This window comes from Macrobrachium nipponense, chromosome 1, assembly GCF_015104395.2.
Source record: "Macrobrachium nipponense isolate FS-2020 chromosome 1, ASM1510439v2, whole genome shotgun sequence".
NCBI classification, from domain to species: domain Eukaryota; kingdom Metazoa; phylum Arthropoda; class Malacostraca; order Decapoda; family Palaemonidae; genus Macrobrachium; species Macrobrachium nipponense.
This window is the reverse complement of record NC_087200.1, coordinates 195,149,463-195,174,462: the sequence shown is the minus strand read 5'-3', so window position 1 is coordinate 195,174,462 and position 25,000 is coordinate 195,149,463. Positions and strand designations below refer to the sequence as shown.

The 25,000-nt window shown below is 34.1% G+C and overlaps 1 protein-coding gene across 4 annotated transcripts in view; it reads left to right on the top strand.

The window, feature by feature from the left end:
- Window positions 1-17,706, top strand: part of LOC135219974 (sialin-like) — a 28,844-nt gene extending 11,138 nt beyond the window's left edge. For all 4 annotated transcript variants that reach the window (XM_064257229.1, XM_064257227.1, XM_064257226.1 and 1 more), the window contains 8 exons: window positions 1,080-1,235; window positions 2,769-2,856; window positions 8,029-8,185; window positions 8,637-8,853; window positions 11,373-11,505; window positions 13,073-13,228; window positions 14,552-14,637; window positions 17,165-17,706. In XM_064257229.1, the coding sequence (XP_064113299.1) occupies window positions 1,080-1,235; window positions 2,769-2,856; window positions 8,029-8,185; window positions 8,637-8,853; window positions 11,373-11,505; window positions 13,073-13,228; window positions 14,552-14,637; window positions 17,165-17,680 (1,509 nt within the window). In that variant the 3' untranslated portion in view covers window positions 17,681-17,706. The remainder of the gene's footprint in view (window positions 1-1,079; window positions 1,236-2,768; window positions 2,857-8,028; window positions 8,186-8,636; window positions 8,854-11,372; window positions 11,506-13,072; window positions 13,229-14,551; window positions 14,638-17,164) is intronic.
- The last annotated feature ends 7,294 nt before the right edge of the window (window positions 17,707-25,000 follow it).

Sequence of the window (25,000 nt, the reverse complement as noted above, 5' to 3'; positions counted from 1 at the left end):
AAATTTGCGTTGCTATATATCTAATCTTGGGCTACCCACTTTTTTTTAGGAGTAGGGGGTTGGGTTCTAGGTTTATGCATACCATGTATAGGTTTTTTTTTTAGCTCTTAAACTTCTCACATAAATGTTCCATAAAAAAAAGGAATCTTTCTCTCGTCCAGATATCCTTTACAAACCCTGGTCATGCAGCAAATGATACCTTCTGAGCTGAATCTTAACATCTAACTTGTAAAACCATCATATCATAGGATCTTATTTTTCAATCACTTCATTGCTTGGCAAAAATTCTCAAGATCATATGATTTTTCTATCCCTCAATCACGTAATGTCCCTACTTGTATCCTCAACAATCTATACTGCAAACATTCTCAAGGCTACACTAACCCCTTCCAGTGTTGCATCATTCAACTCTGCCATTGATTTATTAACCATATTCTACCATCTTAAAGGCAGCAGTGCCCCCTGCTTACACTCTATGAGCTCCATTATCAAGCTTTAACACTCCCCATATACTCCTTCCACTTCCATATTCATAACTCTATTCTCATCCATTTCCTTTTAACATGTTATCCTAATTCCCTGCTCATCAAACTCACTTGGCTTAATTACACTTATAGGCCTATTTTCATTCCCCTTCTCTCTATCTTCAAACATCTACTTCAACTTTTGTTTCCACCAATAATAGTCATTATCTATTGTCATCTGCAAAATAATCTTAATAAGCATCTATATAATCTATAACATTATCCATCCACTGATAGACATTATTTTCAACAATATTTTAGTAGTAATATGTTAACTGTAAAACAACCCTAATAAATACTTTTATAATTCATAATCACATAAACATCACGTCCAACTACAGTACTATTTTAAATTTTTCTTTTTCAACAGGTAATCTCCTCTTTCTGTATTTCCCATTATCTTCTGTTACTCCTTTCAAATGAACACCATATTCTTTGGAGGCTTGAATTTCAAGTCAATGGCCTCTTTGGTGGGCCTGTTCCATATGAATAGAGTACATCCTCTACATAATAATGAGTAATAATGTTTCTAAAAGAGGGTATCGATCATTTCAGATCATAGGTGGGCGCTTGGCTGAAAAATTCGGCACAAAGATCATCTTTGGGATTTGCATTCTCTCCGGGGGAATTTCGGCCGTGCTGACACCAATGGCTGCAAGAGCCCATTTTGGACTGGTCATGGCTTTGAGACTTCTCCAGGGAATCATGCAAGTGAGCAAGAAGATTCCTTGATCGTTATCTTATCTTTTCAGAGTTTGTTTAGAATGAAGTCTTAAATCTAGTACATGCAGTCGCCGGGCTACGGCGGGGGTTCCGTTCCTGGCAGGGTGCTGTAAGCCGAAAATCGTCTTAACCTGAATCATCATAATTATAATGGAAATAAACAGCAACAGTGCTGTAAGTCCAGTTACAGAGCTGTAAGCTGTAAAGCAGGTTAACAGCACCATGAGGCAAGCGCCTTAAGTCTGGAGCAACTTAACCCAAACCTGGTGTAACCTGGGGACTGCCTGTACTGGTTTATTCAAAAGATTGGTTCAGGGTGCAAAAGTTTGAGATGCTGCCCTTGGAAACTGGCCCTAACCTTGAAAGATAATGGTTTATTCCTTTTTGTCTGACAATTAGCAGCTATTATTCAGGATGCTGCTTTAGAGAAACAGTTATCTAAATGCATACGTTTCTCTCCTGCTTGTTTATTTTCACTCTATTCCTAAAAGGTCTGAACTAAACAACCATAAACTTTCAACTTATTCAGTTGTTTTTCTAAGCACAGCATACTATGTCCGCATTTTATGTTCTGACTCTTCCAATACTTTAAAATTAAGAGCATTTCTTAAAAATATGCTAGGCTGTTATTGCACTTCTAAAAAATAAGAATTAAAACTCCCATTGCATTTCTTAAAAAAACTAATGAAGTAGTTATCACATTTCTTTAAAAAATCAGGCTGGCACTCCATATTTTAAAACCAAATGAGCTTCCCATTGTATTTCTCAAAAGCAAATTCCCCTCCCATAGAATTTCTTAAAAAGGATCAGCCGCCAAGTGCATTTCTTAAACACAAGTTTGCCTCCCATGGCATTTCTTTAAAACATGAATTAACCTTCAATTGCATTTCTTAAACAAATTTGCCTCCCATAGCATTTCTTAAACACAAATTATCCTCCCATAGCACTTCTTAAAAAAAAAAACCTCCCGTAGCATTTCTTATACACATGAATCAGCCTCCCATTGCATTTCTTAAAAACAAATTCGCCTCTCATAGCATTCCTTAAAAACAAGTATTAGCCTTCAATTGCATTTCTTAGAAAGAAGAATTATGCTCACATAGCATTTCTTAAAAACAAGAATTAGCCTCCCATTGGATTTCTTTAAAAAAAGTTAGCCTCAATTGCATTTCATAAAAACAAATTCACCTCCCGTTGTAAATAAAAACAAATTAGCCTCCCACCAGCGGCAGCTTGTAACTTAAACGAGTAGGGGTGCTGCTTCAGATCATTTTTAGGCATTATCTTAATAGTGTGCAAACGAAATACACACACACACACAAAAGCCTGAGCAAAATTTATACTTACGCTAAATATAAATGGTTCTAGTTCAGCTTGATCCATTCGGTTAAAAAGGAAATCCACTCTTCTTGTTGTATTTCTGGATGACTGGTTGTTATTAACCCTCTTACGCCGATTGGACGTATTAAACGTCGAGTCAAAATGTCTCCCGTATGCCGATTGGACGTATTTCATAAACAGGGCATGGCCTGGCCATCTCTCCACGTGTTGATCGTAAGATGGATTCCGCCACTGGAACGTGGGAAATTCATCGCTTTTGTTTACAATGGTAAGGTTAGTTTTTTTTCTTTGGCTTCAGCATCTGGGATTTAGGGAAACTGCTGAAATATATATATATATATATATATATATATATATATATATATATATATATATATATATTACATTATAACACACGCACACACACATAGTATATATATATGCCTACAAAATCACAGTGGGTGAAGGTGGCTTCATTATAAAAGTGAATATCACAGGAAAATGACAGGTAGGCCTATAGGTCAGTACCCAACACTTGTTCCTGTTTATTCATTCATCGACGATGCCTGAATATACAATAGAAAGCGCTTGGTACTGACTTTCTGCCTGTCATTTTCCTGTGGTATTTGTAGATTTTTTATATTTACAATTGGTTGTAGTCCCTATTGCCTGCAAATCCTGGGTGTTGACTGTATAAATAATTTTCAATGTTAAATATGCTTTGGATTTTCTTATAAATTGGTTGTCATCTTGACAAGTTTTAAATGAGCAAATGTCTTATTTTCACATGTGCAAGTTCTGTAAAACGGGGAGTTCTGAAATTTTTGGCATGATTGACGAATTTTACTTAAATTAATGAAATATTTTGTCATTTATTTAAGTATCCCCATAATAGCCTTAGAGGTAGAAAATTGAAAAAAAAAAAAAAAAAAAAAAAACACCAAAGATTCTATCTATAATGTATTGCTTCTTAGGTAAGGTTGTTAAGTAGGCAGTCTCTGCCCCATAAATCTCTAGACATGGGGGAGACAAGTAATTGGATAACCAACCTTGCTTGTATAGTTTTAAAATCCTTCTTCATTTTTCTATACATACTGCTATGAAAATCAATTATTATTGTTCTTAAGCTGCAAGGAGAATTTGATGCAAGCCTCTTCCATAAAATAACCTATCGCAATAAACACCAAAAATTGACAATTTTCCAACTCAAAGTCAGCCCCACAAGGTCATATGATAGCCTAGTAGCCTGACAGCCTCTAACCTCTAAAGCATAATGTGATCATTTAAACTATGTATAAAAAATCTGATGCAGCCCTCTTCTATAGAATTACCTTGTATTACATAGGATAGTAATCCAAGATTTTCCAACTTGAAGTGAGCGAACTGTATCACCACCCCAGAAGGTCCTACAATAGCCTAGTAGCATAATAAGGTTAAGGACAATCTGATGCAGCCTCTTCTATAATTACCTATAATCTTGTATCAAACACCAAAAAGGTCAACTTTCCAAACTGAAGTCTGCAAACTGTATCAACACCTCAAAAAATCCTGTGGTAACCTAATACTTTCAACTCCAGTACATAAGGTGAACAATATGCTAAGTATAAGCTAGGCTAAGGAAGGTTAAGGACAATCTATTGCAATCCTCTTCTATAGAATTGCCAGGAAACCTAGAACAAAACCACCAATTCAAGGTTAGAGAAAAGTACCATCACTCTAAAATGTCCTGTGATAACCTAGTAGCCTAATAACCTTTAACCTGCAATGCATATGGAGAACAATATGCTAAATATAACCAAGATTAAGGACAATCTAATGCAATCCTTTCACACAGAATTAAGTACCTACAAATCCTCATATTAAACAACATCTAAATTTTCCACAGCAAAGTCAGCAAACTGTTCTATTATGGCCTAATAGCCTGAGAAACTTTAACTTTCACAGCATAAGGTGAACAATATGCTAAGTATAAACTAGATTAAGGAGAATCTAAACCAATCCTCTTCTATACAACTACGGTACCTGGAAATCATGTACTGAAGAACAAAATCTAAAATTTTCCAACTTGGAGTCGGCATGAGACCAAACGCTAGGTATAAACTAGGTTAAATGAGGTTCAAGAACAGCAAAAACAAAGGTTAGGTTAAGCTATGGTAGGTCAGGATAGAAAGTCTTCCTGTACATATTACAAGCCTAGTATAATTTTGAATTAGGTTAGAAGCCCGTCGGATGCGGTGCCCTAGGTTAAGTTAGGTCAAGGGAAGTTAAATTACAATTTACCCATGTAATTACTATAGGATTTTAAACTATTACTTTTCTCCTTTATGTGTAATTACTTCATTTAATCACATAAATGAACCAAATACTACATAAATCTTTCCATATTAATAGTTTCCCAGAAGAGTCACCTACCTTTGTTTGATCAAGGATTAGGCAAACACATGCACAACACATACTAATAATATATATATATATATATATATATATATATATATATATATAATAATAAATCAATCTTTATATATAGATTATATATATAATATATCTATATATTATACCTCTCTACATCTACAAAATGTTAGTTCTGCCAACTTTGCCCCATCCAAATCCCTAATCCCCAGATCAGGGATTAGGGCAAAGCCCCTCACCATGGGTGTCTCACTCAAAAATAAAAAAAAATAAAAAAAGAATGGCCTACCCATCAAAAACAAAATAACTAGTCGAAAAAGATATGCAATTCGCGTATTTAACAAACAATTTATTTATCGCAATATTATCGCTGTCCTTCCAGAAAAAAAAATGAGGTGGTCAAAATATTAACGTTGAATAATGTATAAAAAAGTTAGTGAAATGGGCAATCACAATAAAAATAAATTAGTTATTAGAAATACGTAAATGATGATAGGCAAAGATAGGTAGGCCTAGCTGAATGTAACAAGTACACAAAGCAACGCGTCACAATCATGATAAAAAAAATTGTGTAAAACATCAGTAATAAAAACACACAGCAATAAGCATTCAACCATAAAAAGGAAAACAACAAAAAGTTTTACAAAAGGGGGCAAAGAACAAAAGAATGAACAATTTGAATAAAGTTGAACACTCACTCGGTCAGCAATGGCGTGTTACGAGGGTAGATTCGTAGAACATTCATTCGTCCAGATGTTAATTTCAAGTCTTCGTTATCTCTGTTACGTTTCCTACCATCGTTGGTCCTGTAATGAGAAATAGGCAATAAAGGATATGTTATTTTAAAAGGCAGCAATGGTTATAGTCATTATATTAACAAAATAATCAGGTTTTTGGAGATGGGTTGTCAATGACACCTCAGCCCCCATACAGAATTCCAGATGTGCTCATGTTTTGAAGTTTCTTAACTACCTAAATCCCTTTCTTTTAAACTATCTTTCACTATCAATCCAAGCACAAGACACACACACATTTATTAAAATGAAAATGAATCGAAAGTCCATGCAAGCACTCGTAGAAATTGAATTATATTCCCATAATTGTGTTTGGTAATTCTACATAAAGCTCCAACGAACGCCGTGTTCAGTAACGGCCCCTAGGAGATGAACACAGAAATATAAATAAAGACGTTTAAATTCCCGTTATTTTGGCGAATGTCTTTATTTATCTCACAAGCACTATACATCTGTCTATAATGTCCGATCAAAAAGTATCGATAATAAAAGCTGCAAAAATACCCTTGACATTAATATTTTTGCCGAACCGCAGACTCGAAACAGCAAGACATAAACAAAAGACGTTTACATTTCCGTGATCTCGGTAAATTTCTTTAATTATCTGACCTATACTGTATTATATGAACATTATTTTGTATTATTCAGTGAAAATGTTATTAGTAATCTATATCTTTTGTAGAAATACCCTTTGCTTTAATACCTAAGCCTATAATTGTAAACTCGAACGCAACAACATCCACAAGAGACGATAAATTTTCGTTATCTTGGTATATCCCTTTAAATCGCTCTCATGTACTGCATTATTTACAGAATTTTATGTGTTTTTCAGTAAAAAATTCCCATTAATAAATTACTTCTTCTGTAGAAATAACTTTTGAATTAATACTTTGCCCGAGTTGTAAACTCGAACGCAAAAACGCACGCAAAAGTTATTAAGTTTCACACGTTATCTCTGTAAATTTCTTAAATTATTTCAACTTTATTGTATTATATACGCAATCTTTCATATTATTCGGTCAAAAATATTAACGTATAAACGATATCTTCTGTAGGAATACCCTTTGCTTCGACATAATTTGGCCGAATTGTAAACTCGAACGCAACTACATAAACACAAGACTGAATTTCTTAGATGGTCTCACGTGTAGTGCATTAGGCCTATTTACACAATTTTATTTATATCATTCTTAGGTAAAAAAAAATGGTATACTCAAACGATATCTTCTTTGTTTCCATATATCTTCAGCATTGTAAACAAACTGGTAACGTTACAAAGCCAGAAGCCCAGAAGGCAGTTCATAACATCACAGTAAGCTGAACCAATGTCCGGCTGTGATGCTTTCAAAAAAGTTTCCCCGGATTTTGTTTCTTGTTTTGTTTTTGTTTTTCTGTGGCAGAAAACATTATTCCAGTGACAGTATTGAAAAAAAGAATGGACAAGGCAATAACAGGTGTAGGAACAGTAACTCGATTGTTTCAAGGCTTTGCTTAAATTTCAGTGGGAGTTCTTTTCAAATAAATTGTATTCAGACTTTAGCATTTACTTCGGTGCGAAGTCTGACTGATCATATTTCATGTATTTATGATAAAAAATACTATTTATGTTGAATTTCTCTCTCTAAATATCACAATCCTTATAAGCTCTAGCGATTTAATTCTTATATTTCGATAAAATATTTACATTATTACAAATTTATAATTTTATTTGATTTCTTTTATTAATATTACCTTCTGTTCTTTCAAATGAACGCCGTATTCTTTGGGAACTCAAATTTCAAGTAAGTGACCCCTGAGGGCTCTCTCTCTCTCTCTCTCTCTCTCTCTCTCTCTCTCTCTCATATATATATATATATATATATATATATATATATATATATATATATATATATATATATATATATATATATATGTATGACTGGTAAAAATTTTGTTACAACAAAATTCCACCTTATAAAAGGAGCCAATAAAAATGCCAAAATATGGAAAGTAAGTACTATATTTCAGAGACTGCTGTCTCTCTCTTCAGGTAAGTAATGAATAAAAAAAGTTACGGAAAAGGCGGCATTTATACCAAGAGATTCATTCACAGGTATAGCCGTTTTACTAAGTCACCCCGCTGATAATTTCTCTTTAATCTTCTTAAGCGTTGGTTGAAGGAAGATTTTATCTATGATATCTGAATCTCAGGTACCATTTGTATATAAATACACACACTCACATACGCACATCCAGCCTTCCTTCCTTCCATTTCGCAGCATCGGCCATCGGCACAACGGTGACCCTGCCGCTCTGCGGCGCCATCATAGATGCCTTCGGGTGGCCAGCCGCCTTCTACCTGTCAGGATTCTTGTCCTTCTCCTGGCTCCTGTGGTGGGTCTTCTTCATGTTCGACTTTCCGTCCAAGCATCCCAGGTAAGAAGAAGAAGAATAAGTTGGTCTGTTAGATGTTGGAGTGTAAATGCATGCATATTCTTTCTGGAAATAGCTGAGGGGATTCATATGACGTTTTAGTTATTGCTGAGAGAGAGAGAGAGAGAGACAGTTTTTTTCTTAGGCTTATGCATTTCTTGATTTGGTTAAGACTGAGCTCAAACAGAGAGAGAGAGAGAGAAAGAGAGTGAGTTCTTCTTAGGCCTACGCATTTCATGATCTGGAGAAGATTGAGCTCAAACAAAGAGAGAGAGAGAGAGATGATTCTTCTTAGGCCTATGCTTTTCATGATCTGGAGAAGATTGAGCTCAAACAGAGAGAGAGAGAGAGATGATTCTTCTTAGGCCTATGCTTTTCATGATCTGGAGAAGATTGAGCTGAAACAGAGAGAGAGAGAGAGAGAGAATCCTAACCTAACCTAACTACCTTGTAGGATCAGCCCAGAGGAGAGGGAATTCGTGGAGACCTCCAACCGCGATTCGGGGACTTCAGACGCCCTCCCTCCGTCGGTGCCCTTCCGGAGGATAGCGACCAGCATGCCCGTGTGGGCCAACATCGTCTGCGACATAGGGAACTCCTTTGGCTTCTCCCTCTGCATAACCCACATCCCAACCTACATGCAGAACATCTTGGGCTTCTCAATCAAGGAGGTGGGTCTTTGGACGGTCGAGTTACTCGGGGAGTAGGCCTTACAAACTACTTTGACGTTGTTGTTGTTAGGGGCGGGGTAGGAAAGCAATACGGAAATGCCTAAGAAGGTGTTTCGCGTTGAGTTTAAGATACAGGAATTCTAGGCTAGGATATTTATGATTAACTCATTGGAATGAAAGTGTTAAAAGTAAATAATGGGCATATTAAACAATACAGATCAATTATATAGCGTATGTATTTTAATTTTCGCTGGCAAAACAATGTTCTATTTGACCGTAGATTTTAGCTGGAGGTCGGGTCACGCCTTGTTGCTTTTTAGTTTTGATCCCAGGGAATTTTGTGTGAGTCAGTCCTGAGTCAATAATTATTTTGGTAGCTTGTTACTTTTGTTTATTTATATATTTTTTATAGTATGTCCTGAGTCGGTAATTATCAAAACATTGGTTTTTGTCTATATTTTATGTATAGTAAGTTGTGTGTAGATCAGTTCTGAGTCGATAATAATTATTTTTTGATAGCTTGGTAGTCTGGTTTGTTTATATTTTATGCATAGTAAATTGTGTGAGAGTCAGTCTTGCGTCAAAAATTAATTTGGTAGATGGGTACTTTTGGTATTTATATTTCATGTGAGTCAGTCTTGAGTCAATAATGATTTTGATGGCTTGGTACTTTTGTTGTTTATATTTCCTGTGAGTCAGTCTTGAGTCAATGATGATTTTGGTAGCCTGATACTTCTTTTTGTTTACATTCTATATGAGTCATTCCTGAGTCAATAATGACTTTGATGGCTTGGTACTTATGTTTGTTTACATTTTATGTGAGTCAGTCTTGAGTCTATAATGATTTTGGTAGCTTGGTACTTTTGGCTTTTATATTTTATATGAGTCAGTCCTGAGTCAATAATGTTTTTGTTAGCTTGGTTTGTTAAATATTTTATCTATATGGAAGTAAATTGTGTGTGAGTTAGTCCTGAGTCAATAATTATTTTGATAACTTGGTACTTCGGTTTGTTAATATTTCATTTAAATCAAACTTTTTTATTTTTTTTATTTTTTTAACGTATCAAGGGATTTTTATTGTTTTTAATGTTCAATACAGTTTATATGAAATTTCATACACGCACACAATAACACACACCTACACCTACACACACGTATAGTATAATATTATATATATATATATATTATATATATATATATATCTATATATATATATATATAATGTATGTATATATATATATAATATATATATATATATATATATATATATTATTTATATATATATACACGTATATATGCAAATATATAAAAATATCTGTCGAAATATTTCTACAAATATATTTCGTCTTGATAAACAAGAATATTACTGTGGATCCTTCTACTGATTACTTAGAAGCACCGCAATACGGCGAGTTTTTTATATTGCAATATATTATATATGTATATATATGTGTGTATATATATACATATATATATAATATATATATATATATATATATATATATACGTATATATATATATATATATATATATATATATATATATATATATATATGTATATATATATATATATATATATATATATATATATATATATATACTATATATATATGTATATGTATATGTATATGTGTATATATATATATATATATATATATATATATATATATATATATATGTATGTATGTATTGTCAAGTGCCCTAAGAAGTTCTTGATGAGGAATAAACGGGTGGTTATGTACATGAATATATATATATATATATATATATATATATATATATATATATATATATATATATATATATGTATGTATATATATATATATATGTATATATATGTATATATATAGTATATATATATATATATATATATATATATATATATATATACATATATATATATATATATATATATATATATATATATATATGTATATATACACACACACACATATATATATATATATATATATATATATATATATATATATATATATATATATATATATATATATATATATATAACTATATACACACATATAATATATATATATATATATATATATGTATATATACATATATATATATATATATATATATATATATATATATATATAAAATTGTAGATAGTATTATATATATGTAGAATCTACTGGTCATTATATATGTATGTAACCACCTGTTTATTCCCAAGCAAGCACTTCTTAGGACACTTGACAAAGCAACCAAACTATCACACAGAAAACAACAATATCTCATTCAAACATACTTAAAAAATACTGATTTGTTAAGTTATTAATTTATTAATCTATTTTTTAATAAGTGGGGTACCTTCCTTATGCATTTCCCATTACCTCGTATTACTTCCTAATGAACACCTTAATATTCTTTGGAAGCTTGAATTTCAAGTCAACGGACCCTTGTGGGCTGATTCCATATGAATAGTTTTCATCATCTGAATAATTATGATAATAACTGTAGCTACGCTCTTGATTCAAGTCTCGTTCAACTTGCTACAGAACGGGGCGCTGTCTTCAGCACCGTTCATGAGCAGATACCTAGGAGGGATTCTGGCCAGTTCTCTGTCAGACTGGATGCTCAAGAGAGGACTCATCTCTGTCATCAGTAACCGCAGGGTTTTCAGTGCAATTGGTGAGTCATTCTCCTTTCTTCATATTTTCCAGTTTTCTGAAAAGGTTTGAGGCAGAATTCATCAGTCACCGAGGGTAGCTAATGCTAGATATCACCAATTTTATTGAATTGACAGAAGCTGTTTTGAAGTGAAAACTTAGATTTTATTTTGTTGAAGTAACATTTTGGTTTTCTGTAAAAGAAAACTAATGTTCTGACTTTGTCTGTACGTCCTCCCTCAGATCTTAAAAACTACTGAGGCTAGAGGGCTGCAAATTAGTATGTTGATCATCCACCCCCCAATCATCAAACATACCAAATTTCAGTCCTCTAGTCTCAGTAATTTTTATTTTATTTAAGTTTAAGATTATCCATAGTCGTGCGTCTGGCAACGCAACAACACAGGCTACCACAGCTAGCTGAGATTTCATGGGCCGTGGGTCATACAGCGTTATACCGAGACTCTGAAAGATAGGTCCTTGATTATGCGCTGTGCAGGAAACTTGATTGTGCCGAAGAAGCTTCGGCCTATTTTTTACTTGTAATAAATTCAGAGGCATAGGTCACATTTTGCCTCTTGGTTAGTGATGCATAATTCAACTATCCAATATTATAACTGCGAAATGATGTTGAATCATTTGCCTGTAATTCTATGTAGGGAGAAACTCTTCCATATTGTAGGATAACTTCAAGTCATTTATTTTTGTATTACTTATAAATATATTTCTTAACTTCAGGTACCATATTCCGATCTCCTTGTATTTTAATGATTTATTTACATCCTGTTTATTTATTGATTTGTTAAGTTATATGTTTTTCTAATAGGTGAGCTCTTTCTGTATTTTCTATTACCTATTCTTGGTTTTTTCGAACGAACACCATAATATTCTTTGGTAGCTTGAATTTAAGTCAATGGCCCCTGTGGTGTGCTTGGTCCATATGGATAGGGTTCATCTATTGAATATAATAATAATAATAATAATCTTATTGTAAGAGTAGAACTTCTGTGAGCCTATGTAAAACTAGTAGTACATGTTTGACGCTTTCTTACTTAATGGCCCGTAAATCCCACCTATTCTGCAAAGTCTTCTTCCTCCCACACCACAGAGAAATCATAAGCTCATGTCGGTAACTTATTGCGCACAGGTCACAAACATGTTGAATACAAGTCAACGACTTGTTGGTAGCTTTAAACCAGAGCTTCATATGATTATCTAACATTTACCAGAGGTTCACTCTCTTCTACAGTTGACGACTTGTTTGCAACATGTTTGTGATGTGTATGCAGCATGTACCTGACATGTGTTAATGTTTATGACATGTTTAAAACAAGTTTATATGTTTACAACATGTTTATGACATGTTTACAACATCTTTATGACTTATTTATAACATTTGTAGGACAATTTTATGACAGTTTTTCTGTAATTTGATGCATCTTTACTGTTACAGCAAAGAATTTTCATACAAAAATTTGTTCAAAGCATTGCTTCATGAATTTTCTGTTGAAAATGGTTCTGTAAAATCCACTGGTGCTCACAGTTGATTAAGTCACGTCTATCCAAAATCTATTTTCGATTCATTCCAGCGATGTTCGGCCCTGCCCTGATGGTGATCGGAGTGGCCCACTCCGGCTGTAATGCCACTTCAGCCGTTGTTCTTCTGTGCTTGACGATGTTCTTCAACGGTGCCATTTCGACCAGTCTCTTCATTAACCACTGTGACATCGCCCCGAATTTCTCTGGTGAGTTCTCTCCAGTTTTTGCAGGGTTAACCTGTTCAAGAACTCAATAAGAGGGTATTGCTCTCAGTGGACATTACTGAAGAGTGTTTGTACTGTCCCTTCTGCCCATGGCTGCACCCACTTCTTAGTAGCCTCTTACATCATCTCAACTCCCTCTGCCTTTCTTCAGTCTCTCTGCGCAACTGTAGGTTTTTCTCCCAGTTCCAACCTTAGATCCTTGTGAGTCATCTAATTAATTTTCTGGACATCTTTACCTCTATTCCTGCTCCATTTCTTTCATCTTGCTGTCCAGCTTTTCTAACTATTCCTTCTGAGTGCAACTATGGGTTTTTCTCCCAGTTCCACCTTTTAGATCCTTGTACTTCATCCCTATCTTATAGATCAGCTTGTCTTGTTACAGTCCAACCACTCAACCAACACTCTTTACGCTGTCTTGAGCGCTGAGTGGTTGAAAGTGACCCTGTGCTTAGCTTGATAGCCGACATTTGATAAAATCAGTAAAGATCTGTTCTTGCGAAAGTCTAGCCTAGCAGGCTCCTGTTTAGGGGTGATTCTAACCTTGATTTGGCATATTTGTTCTGTCCTAATTCTATGAAATAGTATCGTAAACAACTCGACTCATTCAGGGACTTGTCGTGTAAGATGAAATGCGAAATGTTTTCAATGTGTCAGAAAAATTGAATAGAAAGACAGAAATTGTGACTTATCAATGTGGAAGAGACAAGTATTATAGAGAAAATGTTGCTACTTAAGAAACGTGAAATATTTTCAAAGCTTCTGAAAACTTGGAAAAGAAAACAAAGAAGATTTGGAACCTACCTTCTTAGAAGAGAAAAGAATTACAGAAAAAATTTGCTACCTGAGATGAAATGTGAAATATCTTCAATGATTCTGAAAAATTGAAACAAAATATTTGTAAACTACTATCTTAGAATAGAAAAGAATTATAGAGAAAACTTTGCTACCTAAGATGAAATGTGAAATATCTTCAATGATTCTGAAAAATTGAAAAAAAATATTTGTAACCTACTATCTTAGAAGAGAAAAGAATTATATAGAAAATCTTGCTACCTAAGATGAAATATGAAATATTTTCAATGTTCCAGAAAAACTGAGAAAAAAGAAAGTTTGTAATGTAATGAACTTTGAAGACAAGAGAATTAAAAGAAAAGTGAAAGAAGGCTGAATATAAAATTGATGAAATTAAGTCAAACGATGCATCCATCCTATTCAACAGGAATGATCAAAACTTTCTCATAGGTTATTCAAAGTTTTCTATGATTTCAGTTTTTATGTTTTCTTTTATTTATCCCCTTTTTTTAGGTACTTTAATGGGAGTTACAAACACAGGTGCCAGTATCATGGCTTCCTTTGCCCCGACTATTGCTGGTATCTTCACTAATAACCAGGTAATTAGGATTGTTTTCCTTTTTTTTTAACCTATGTCATAATGACACTTACTAATCATTATATATTTCTGTTATGGTTATCTGATATATAATTGATAATTGATAAATTCTTATTTTTACTGGCATATATATATATATATATAAATACATAAATTTAAGTAATATATATATATATATATATATATATATATATATATATATATATATATATATAAATATTATACATATATACATGACAAACCCTGTGTTTACCAAATTCAAAAAGCTATTTTTCTAATTCTCCTGATTCATTTATCTATTTAATTTATCAATTTGTTAATCCTTCTTTTTTTAAGAAGTATTATCCTCTCTCTCTATTTCCCATTAACTTCTGTTACTTCTTTCTAATGAACACTATTAAAATATTCTTTGGAAACTCGAATTGCGAGTACATTTCCCCCTATGGTGAGCCTTGTTCCATATGAATGGGGTTCATCTCCTGAATAATAATAATAATAATAATAATAATAATAATAATAATAATAATAATAATAATAATAATAATGGTTAATGAACTTTCAAAGCAGAGATGACGTCACCGGGGCTATTATTCTTATTATAATATAGATTCTGCATTTCGAAATGGAGTTACACGATAAACTTTTTTAATTACGAAGTTATTCATGGGACTTTAATGAGAACGAGTGGTCTCAACCTAATCCAGCTGTTCAGTGTAGTTAGGGAAGGAGAGGAATAAGTTTTTTTTTTATATGTGTTTGAATTTATTAAGCTCTTAGAATGGCTGGCATAGTACACAAACATACACGCATATATGTACATACGTATGTATATACACGCATATAATCTATATATGTATATAAATACATGTAATATATATGTGTGTATATATATATATATATATATATTATATATATAATATATATATATATATGTATACATACTATATATATATTATATATATATATATATATATATATATATATATATAAATATATATATATATATATATATATATATATATATATATATATATATACTATATATATATATGTGAATATATATTGTGTGTGTGTGTGTGTGTGTGTGTGTGTGTGTGTGTGTGTGTACACCGTATGATTGATAAATTCTAAGGAAATAAATAGTTTTCACTTATTTTTTCGTTATAAGAATTACCTCATTATTTGCAGGGAGGTTAAACATGCAAGAGAGAGAGAGAAGAGAGAGAGAGAGAGATAGAGAGAGAGAGAGAGAGAGAGAGAGAGAGAGACTTTTAAAAGGTTAATGTCTCCTTCAGTTACATAAATTTCCTTCAGTACCAATTCCCTTATCAGATAACCATCACAATATTTTTTTTGATACTTTAATAGACTATTCATTACCATAAATAAACAAGGGAGACAATGAACCCCTCTTGTGTTGCAATTTAAAATTCTATATTTTTAGAATGGCCTCATTTCCTAAGCTCTTTCATCAATTGGTATATCTAAATAGATATATTATTATTATTATTATTAATTACTACTATTATTATTATTATTATTCTATTATTATTATATTATTATTATTATTATTATTATTATTATTATTATTATTATTATTATTATTATTATTATTATTCAGATGATAAAACCCTCTTCATATGGAACAAGTCCACAGGAGCCACTGACTTGAAATTTAAGCTTCCAAAGAATATAACTCCATTATTATTATTATTATTATTATTATTATTATTATTATTATTATTATTATTATTATTATTATTATTATTATTATTATTATTATTATTATTATTATTCAGATGATAAAACCCTCTTCATATGGAACAAGTCCACAGGAGCCACTGACTTGAAATTCAGCTTCCAAAGAATATAACGTCCATTATTATTATTATTATTATTATTATTATTATATTATTATTATTATTTTATTATTATTATTGTTATTATTCAGATGATAAAACCCTCTTCATATGGAACAAGTCCACAGGAGCCACTGACTTGAATTTAAGCTTCCAAAGAATATAATGTCCATTATTATTATTATTATTATTATTATTATTATTATTATTATTATTATTATTATTATTATTATTATTATTATTATTATTATTATTCAGATGATAAAACCCTCTTCATATGGAACAAGTCCACAGGAGCCACTGACTTGAAATTCAAGCTTCCAAAGAATATAACGTCCATTATTATTATTATTATTATTATTATTATTATTATTATTATTATTTTATTATTATTATTATTATTATTATTATTATTATTATTATTATTATTGTAAAACCCTATTCATAAGGAACAAGCCTACAGGGGTACCTGACTTGAAAATCAAGCTTCCAAATGGAATATTAAGGTGTTCATTTGAAAGAAATAACAGAAGGTAACAGGAAATCCAGAAAGAAGATTTATCAGCTTTTAGAAAAACAAAGATAAACGAACAGATTAAAATGTAAACAAACTCTTAACAAAGCTATGGAAAAAAGGAACTGAATTCATTACTTTTTTTCTATTTTCAGCAAACGATATCTCAGTGGCAAAAGCTCTTCTGGCTTTGCGTCCCAATATACGTTCTGCCCGAGATCTTCTTCTTGATCTTCGTGTCAGGTTCGGTTCAGGACTGGAACTACGCCAATGTGTCTCAGTCTGAGACTGAAATCAATGTCAGTGACACTCGCGTGGATGACAAAGGCCTGGACAATGTTCAGATGGATGAGAAAAGGATAATGAATGTTCAGAGGGGAGAAGAAGGCCTGGACAATGTTCAGATGGATAAGAATAGTATAATGAATGTTCAGAGGGATGACAAAGGCCTGGAAAATGTTCAGATGAATGGGAAAAGTATAATGAATGTTCAGAGGGATGACAAAGACCTGGAAAATGTTCAGATGGATGAGATAAGTGTTAATAATGTTCAGATAGATGAGCAAAGTCTGAACAATGTTCAAACGGATGATGACATGGTGTCAGGCTGTAACGGCCAGAGGGATGAACTGTTTTATAGAAATGTAATTTACATTTACTTAATTTTTTAAAACTAATAATAAAGACTAAAGAAAGACATCATTTATATGATTCAATAATTCAATAAGGAAATCTATAAGTTTCATACAATATAATTTTACAAATGTTAGAAAACCTTTTTTTTTATTTTCGTCATCAAGTCTAGTTGCCAATGAGGACAAAAATGACCTGGTCAAATATGTTTTGCTCAAGAGTAAGTTAAGGAAACTGTAATATAAGATAAATAAATATATGTAGATCTCGGAAGCGGCAAAACTGGGACAATTGCTTCCTAGTTGTGTCTTGAAAGAAACAAATCATTCAGAAGTCTCTCTCTCTCTCTCTCTCTCTCTCTCTCTCTCTCTCTCTCTCTCTCTCTCTTTACACTGTTTGTTGTCTCTCTCTCTCTCTCGTAGTAGCCATCTTGCTTGATGAGACGTTCCCGCGTGAAATCAGATTAATCAACAGATATCACAAGTTTAACATACGACTAGAATTTGAGAAATATCTAGAAGTGTTCGTGAACTATCGGTGATAAGATTAGTGTGAAAATAGTAGGATAAAGCGTCTTCTAAGTTAGTTTATCAAGTGTAATACTGTAAATCAGAACAAGATTGCAGAAGAGTGTGATCCAAGAAACGGCACACATAGTAAGAAAAGTGATGGACTCCTAAGGAGGCAGGATGCAACCCGGAACCCCACACTATAAATACCACCCAGTCGAATTGGAGAACTGTGATAGAGCAAAAAAAAAAAAAAAAAAAAAAAGAAATAATAATAATAATAATAATAATAATAATAATAATAATAATAATAATAATAATAATAATAAATAACTAATAATAAAATAATAATAATAAAAATGTGGCGCCGTGGAGGAGTTGGTTAGGTCTTCAATAGACTTAAGTCAAGTTAAGCAACATTGGGCTGGTCAGTCGTTGGATGGGTGACCGCTCTCCGGCGTTGATTCCTTGGAAAGGATCTTTACCATAATTTCCTCAGTCTACTCAGCTGTAAATGAGTACCTATCCCTGATGGGTAGGGTCCAGCTATGGGTTAAATAGCAAAACTCAGCAATGATGGAAAGAAATGAAGGAATAAACGACAACGACGTAAATGGAACCTCTGGCAACAGAGGAGCTTCGTCCGGCAACCAGGTATTCAACCAATTGAAGAGGAAGACGGTCAGGTACTTGGAGGTCGTCATCCAGCAACTGATCACCACAACGAAAGTAATCAACAGCCTGAGATTGGAGCTACAGAGGCAAAAAGGAAGAAATGGACAAGAGAAGAAAATAAGGAAATATGGAGATGCTACATCAGAAGCAACCCGACGGAGAGAGGATATAGAAGAAGATTGATCAACATCTGGAATGAGAGGAATAAACACCCCCCAAACAGAGCAGAGGCTGGCAGACCAAGTAAGGAACATAAAGAAAAAGAACTGGCTCTCCCCAACAGAAAGAGAAGAACTGGAAAGGGAAATGTCACAACGACAACGAATTACACGAAGACGAACTGAGAGACGATGCCACAGAGACGACAGGGAGGATGAAGTATCAAACAACGACACACGAAGAAACACCGACGAAGTAACAGAGAGGACGGAATGGGGAGTAAAAAGAAAATTTAGACAATGGATGGAGACAGATACAGAGAGAACAAAGATCCCCTCCATGAAAGCCTACAACACCAAGAAATTAAGGGAGAAAACAAGTGAGGTCAATGAAATAATGGGCCTAATACACACCACCAGTATCACAGAAACAAATAACTTGACATATGCAGGAGCAAGATTAGTAGCAGAACTGATGGGGATTCGAACACCAACACCACCGTCACAACCAACCCAACAGAAAGCAAAACAGCAACCTCCTTGGAAAAGGCGCCTGGAAAAGCAAATCATGGTGATGAGATCTGACTTGAGTAAACTGAAAGAGATGGCAGAAAAAAGCTAAGAAGCAAGAAAACAAGGGAGGAACTCAACGAGAAATACAAAGTACAAGAGAGAGGACTAAATCAACACAATAGAAGATGTAAAACAGAGGCTTAAGGCCAAAGCACACAAGATCCAACGGTACATGAACAGGAATAAGGGATACCAACAGAACAAACTATTCGGAACCAACCAGAAAAGACTATACAGCCAACTAAGAGGGGAAGACAACCACCCAGAAATTCCTGAAGCCGAACCAAGTAAGAGACTCTGGGAAAACATATGGAGCAATCCGGTATCACACAACAAACATGCAACATGGCTCCAGGAAGTCAAGGAAGAAGAAACAGGGAGAATAAAACAAAGATTCACAGACATCACGACAGACACAGTCAGACACCAACTAAAGAAAATGCCAAACTGGAAAACCCCAGGTCCCGATGAAGTCCATGGATACTGGCTCAAAAACTTCAAGGCCCTACACCCACGAATAGCAGAACAACTCCAGCATTGTATCTCAAATCACCAAGCACCCAAATGGATGACCACAGGAAGAACATCCTTAGTACAAAAAGACAAGAGTAAGGGAAATATAGCCAGTAACTACAGGCCTATCACCTGCCTACCAATAATGTGGAAGTTACTAACAGGTATCATCAGTGAAAGGCTATACAACTACCTAGAGGAGACAAACACCATCCCCTACATACAGAAATGCTACAGAAGGAAGTGTAGGGACACAAAAGACCAGCTCCTGATAGACAAAATGGTAATGAAGAACAGTAGGAGAAGGAAAACCAACCTAAGCATGGCATGGATAGACTATAAGAAAGCCTTCGACATGATACCACACACATGGCTAATAGAATGCCTGAAAATATATGGGGCAGAGGAAAACACCATCAGCTTCCTCAAAAATACAATGCGCAACTGGAATACAATACTTACAAGCTCTGGAATAAGACTAGCAGAGGTTAATATCAGGAGAGGGATCTTCCAGGGCGACTCACTGTCCCCACTACTCTTCGTAGTAGCCATGATTCCCATGACAAAAGTACTACAGAAGATGGATGCCGGGTACCAACTCAAGAAAAGAGGCAACAAAATCAACCATCTGAATGTTCATGGACGACATCAAGCTGTATGGTAAGAGCATCAAGGAAATAGATACCCTAATCCAGACTGTAAGAATTGTATCTGGGGACTTCAGAATGGAGTTTGGAATAGAAAATGCGCCTTAGTCAACATACAAAAAAGGCAAAGTAACGAGAACTGAAGGGATAAAGCTACCAGATGGGAGCAACATCAAACACATAGATGAGACAGGATACAAAATACCTGGGAATAATGGAAGGAGGAGATATAAAACACCAAGAGATGAAGGGACACGATCAGGAAGAATATATGCAGAGACTCAAGGCGATACTCAAGTCAAAACTCACGGCGGAAATATGATAAAAGCCATAAACACATGGGCAGTGCCAGTAATCAGATACAGCGCAGGAATAGTGGAATGGACGAAGGCAGAACTCCGCAGCATAGATCAGAAAACCAGGAAACAAATGACAATACACAAAGCACTACACCCAAGAGCAAATACGGACAGAACTATACATAACACGAAAGGAAGGAGGGAGAGACTACTAAGTAAAGAGGACTGCGTCAACATTGAAAACAGAGCACTGGGGCAATATCTGAAAACCAGTGAAGACGAGTGGCTAAAGAGTGCATGGGAAGAAGGACTAATAAAAGTAGACGAAGACCCAGAAATATACAGAGACAGGAGAAAGACAGAAAGAACACAGGACTGGCACAACAAACCAATGCACGGACAATACATGAGACAGACTAAAGAACTAGCCAGCGATGACAATTGGCAATGGCTACAGAGGGGAGAGCTAAAGAAGGAAACTGAAGGAATGATAACAGCGGCACAAGATCAGGCCCTAAGAACCAGATATGTTCAAAGTACGATAGACGGAAATAACATCTCTCCCATATGTAGGAAGTGCAATACGAAAAATGAAACCATAAACCACATAGCAAGTGAATGCCCGGCACTTGCACAGAAACCAGTACAAAAAGAGGCATGATTCAGTGGCAAAAGCCCTCCACTGGAGCCTGTGCAAGAAACATCAGCTACCTTGCAGTAATAAGTGGTACGAGCACCAACCTGAGGGAGTGATAGAAAACGATCAGGCAAAGATCCTCTGGGACTATGGTATCAGAACGGATAGGGTGATACGTGCAAATAGACCAGACGTGACGTTGACTGACAAAGTCAAGAAGAAAGTATCACTCATTGATGTCACAATACCATGGGACACCAGAGTTGAAGAGAGAGAGGGAAAAAATGGATAAGTATCAAGATTTGAAAATAGAAATAAGAAGGATATGGGATATGCCAGTGGAAATCGTACCCATAATCATAGGAGCACTAGGCAGATCCAAGATCCCTGAAAAGGAATCTAGAAAAACTAGAGGCTGAAGTAGCTCCAGGTCCTCATGCAGAAGAGCTGTGATCCTAGAAACGGCACACATAGTAAGAAAAGTGATACTTCCTAAGGAGGCAGGATGCAACCCGGAAAAACCCCACACTATAAATACCACCCAGTCGAATTGGAGGACTGTGATAGAGCAAAAAAAAAAAAAAAAAAAAAAAAAAATAATAATAATAATAATGAGGAGGCAGGATGCAATACGGAACCCCACACTATAAATACCACCCTTTCGAACTGGAGGACTATGATAGACCTCAAAACACTAAAATATAATAATAATAATATAATGCTAATAATAATAAAATAATAATAATAATAATAATAATAATAATAATAATAATAATATAAAAAGGGAATGAAATAACAATATTGATGAAACCTTATAAACTCTATAAGATTCTTCAGTCTAACTAAAAGTGGCCATAGCTCCTTGCTTCAATCACTACTTTATTACAAGTTTTCTAGTTATTTTCCATTGTATAATTTTATCACTTTTACATCACTTATTTGAGAGTATCGGTTAACTCTTAAAATAAACTAATTCGATCAACAGAGAAGTGTATTAACCTGTAAAGAATTTCATATTTATCTCTTTAGCTTTCATTACTTACAGATCACTTCACGAACCAATTTGAAATTTTTGTGTTCGGCAAAGAAGAGAACGGAAAAACAGCCGAACATCTGTCAAATTCAGAGCTTAATAATCTGCCATGCAAAAATAACCACTGAACGTTCGAGTTTTCTTCCATTCGAGGTCTTTGAGAGCGACGAAAGAGTCTCCTGAATATTTATGAGAATTGCAATTTCAGGAAACGAAAACACGACCGAATCTTTCATCGCGCAGCCCTTTGAAATCGCTTGCAAAGCAGCGGTACAAAGCAGGAGCAGACGCCGAGAAAAAAATTAGCTCGGACGTATTTAATTTTGCGCGTTGCTCTTGAGCGGAATTTTTGCTGCCACTCGGTTTTAAATCCTCGCGCGAGCTGCGATGAAAAGGGACATTCTTAGTGTGAATTGTGAGTCTGTGGGTTGTGATAGGTCGTTTTAATATTGTTTCTTGTAAAATTAAGCACCGTAGCGGGGAGGGGGTTAGTGCCATCCGTGCACATCACGCTGTACACTGTAGATATTACAAAAGGTTCTTAGCGGTGTCCCTAAGGCCCCCTCGCTGAAACCTATTTCATTTTTTCGCTCTTATCTTCGATAATTTCCCCTTTCTTTAACATTACTTTAAGCAACCCTCTACTAACAATCGTTTCATAGTGCAACTGCTTCGAGGTTTTCCACCTGTTATGTCTTGGATTAACAAAGCAGTTGGATCATCTGCCTTTGATTAATAAAGCCTCTTGGATCAGCTGTCTTGAATTAACACAGCCTCTTGGTACGGATTAACACAACCTCCATGATCAACTGCCTAGGATTAACAGACTCGCAGATCAGCTGTATTACATTAACACAGCTTTTTGGATCAATTTTCTTGGATTAACATATCCTATGGAATCAACTATCTTGGATTAATACAGCCCCTTGAATCAGCTGTCTTGGATTAACACATATCAGCTTCCTTGGATTAACACAGGTACCGATAACCAAGGAGTGTCTGAGTGCATTCGCAAGAACCAGTCATATATATATATATAGAGAGAGAGAGAGAGAGAGAGAGAGAGAGAGAGAGAGAGAGAGAGAGAGAGAGATCAAACTGTCGTCACTCAAAAACAAAAGCTACAGCAAAGCTTTTACCAAATTATGTTACTCAATGTGCAATGCAATTTGCAAGGTTAATCTTATTGGAAGGGCGATCCGGAATACAAAGTGAATTACCGGACGCAGTTCGGTTGCTTTGTCGAATTTCGTCGAAAGTGAATGTTATAGAAAGTCAAAGCAACTCTCTCTCTAAAGCAAATTAAATGCAATTTAATCATTATATAGCAGGGAAGTGTATAATGTATAAAAATGATAAGGACACGTCAGGGTATTTCCTGAGTGAAAAGCACGCGTGTACCCATACACACTCATGTGTATCACAGATCTCATTGTATTTTCCGAATAACTTCCTCAATTTATCAAAGAGGCCGCTCGGAAAATGTAGCTATATCCCATTGTGACCTTCTTATCAAATGGGGTATATATTACTATTGCACCTATCTAGTCTCCTATATTATTATTATTATTATTATTATTATTATTATTATTATTATTATTATTATTATTATTATATTATTATTATTATTATTATTAATGGTATAACAGTCCTCCAATTCGACTGGGTGGTTTTTATAGTGTGGAGTTCCTGGTTGCATCCTGCCTCCTTAGGATTCCATCACTTTTCTTACTATGTGCACTGTTTCTAGGAGCACAGTCTTCTGCATGAGTCCTGGAGCTACTTTGACATTTATTATTATATTATTATTATTATTATTATTATATTATTATTATTATTATTATTATTATTATTATTATTATTATTCGGAAGATAAATTCTGTTCATACAGAACAATTACTCAGAAGCCATTGACTTGAAATTCAAGCATCCAAAAAATATAATGGTGTTCATTGAAATAATTCACAGAAGGTAATGGGTAATAAAATAAAAAAAAGAAAAAAAAGAGGTCAGGTATTAAAAAAGAAAATGTAAATAAAAAAAATTATCAAATAAATAGATTAAAACATTAGAAAGCATTAATTGCGAGGTTGTCCTCCTGTTACAGAAAACTAAAATTATAATGTTTTGTAATTATAATTTCTATATACTGTTAATTTGTAATTTTCTGTATCAGAAATTGTTTGTTTGTAATGCGATTCGTGGGAAATGTATTAATGCTGCTTAATTATCTCGTATTGAGTGACATGTGTCTATATACCCAGGGGGATATCTGCAAAAGAATTATAAAATCTTAGGAAGAAGTAAGTACGAA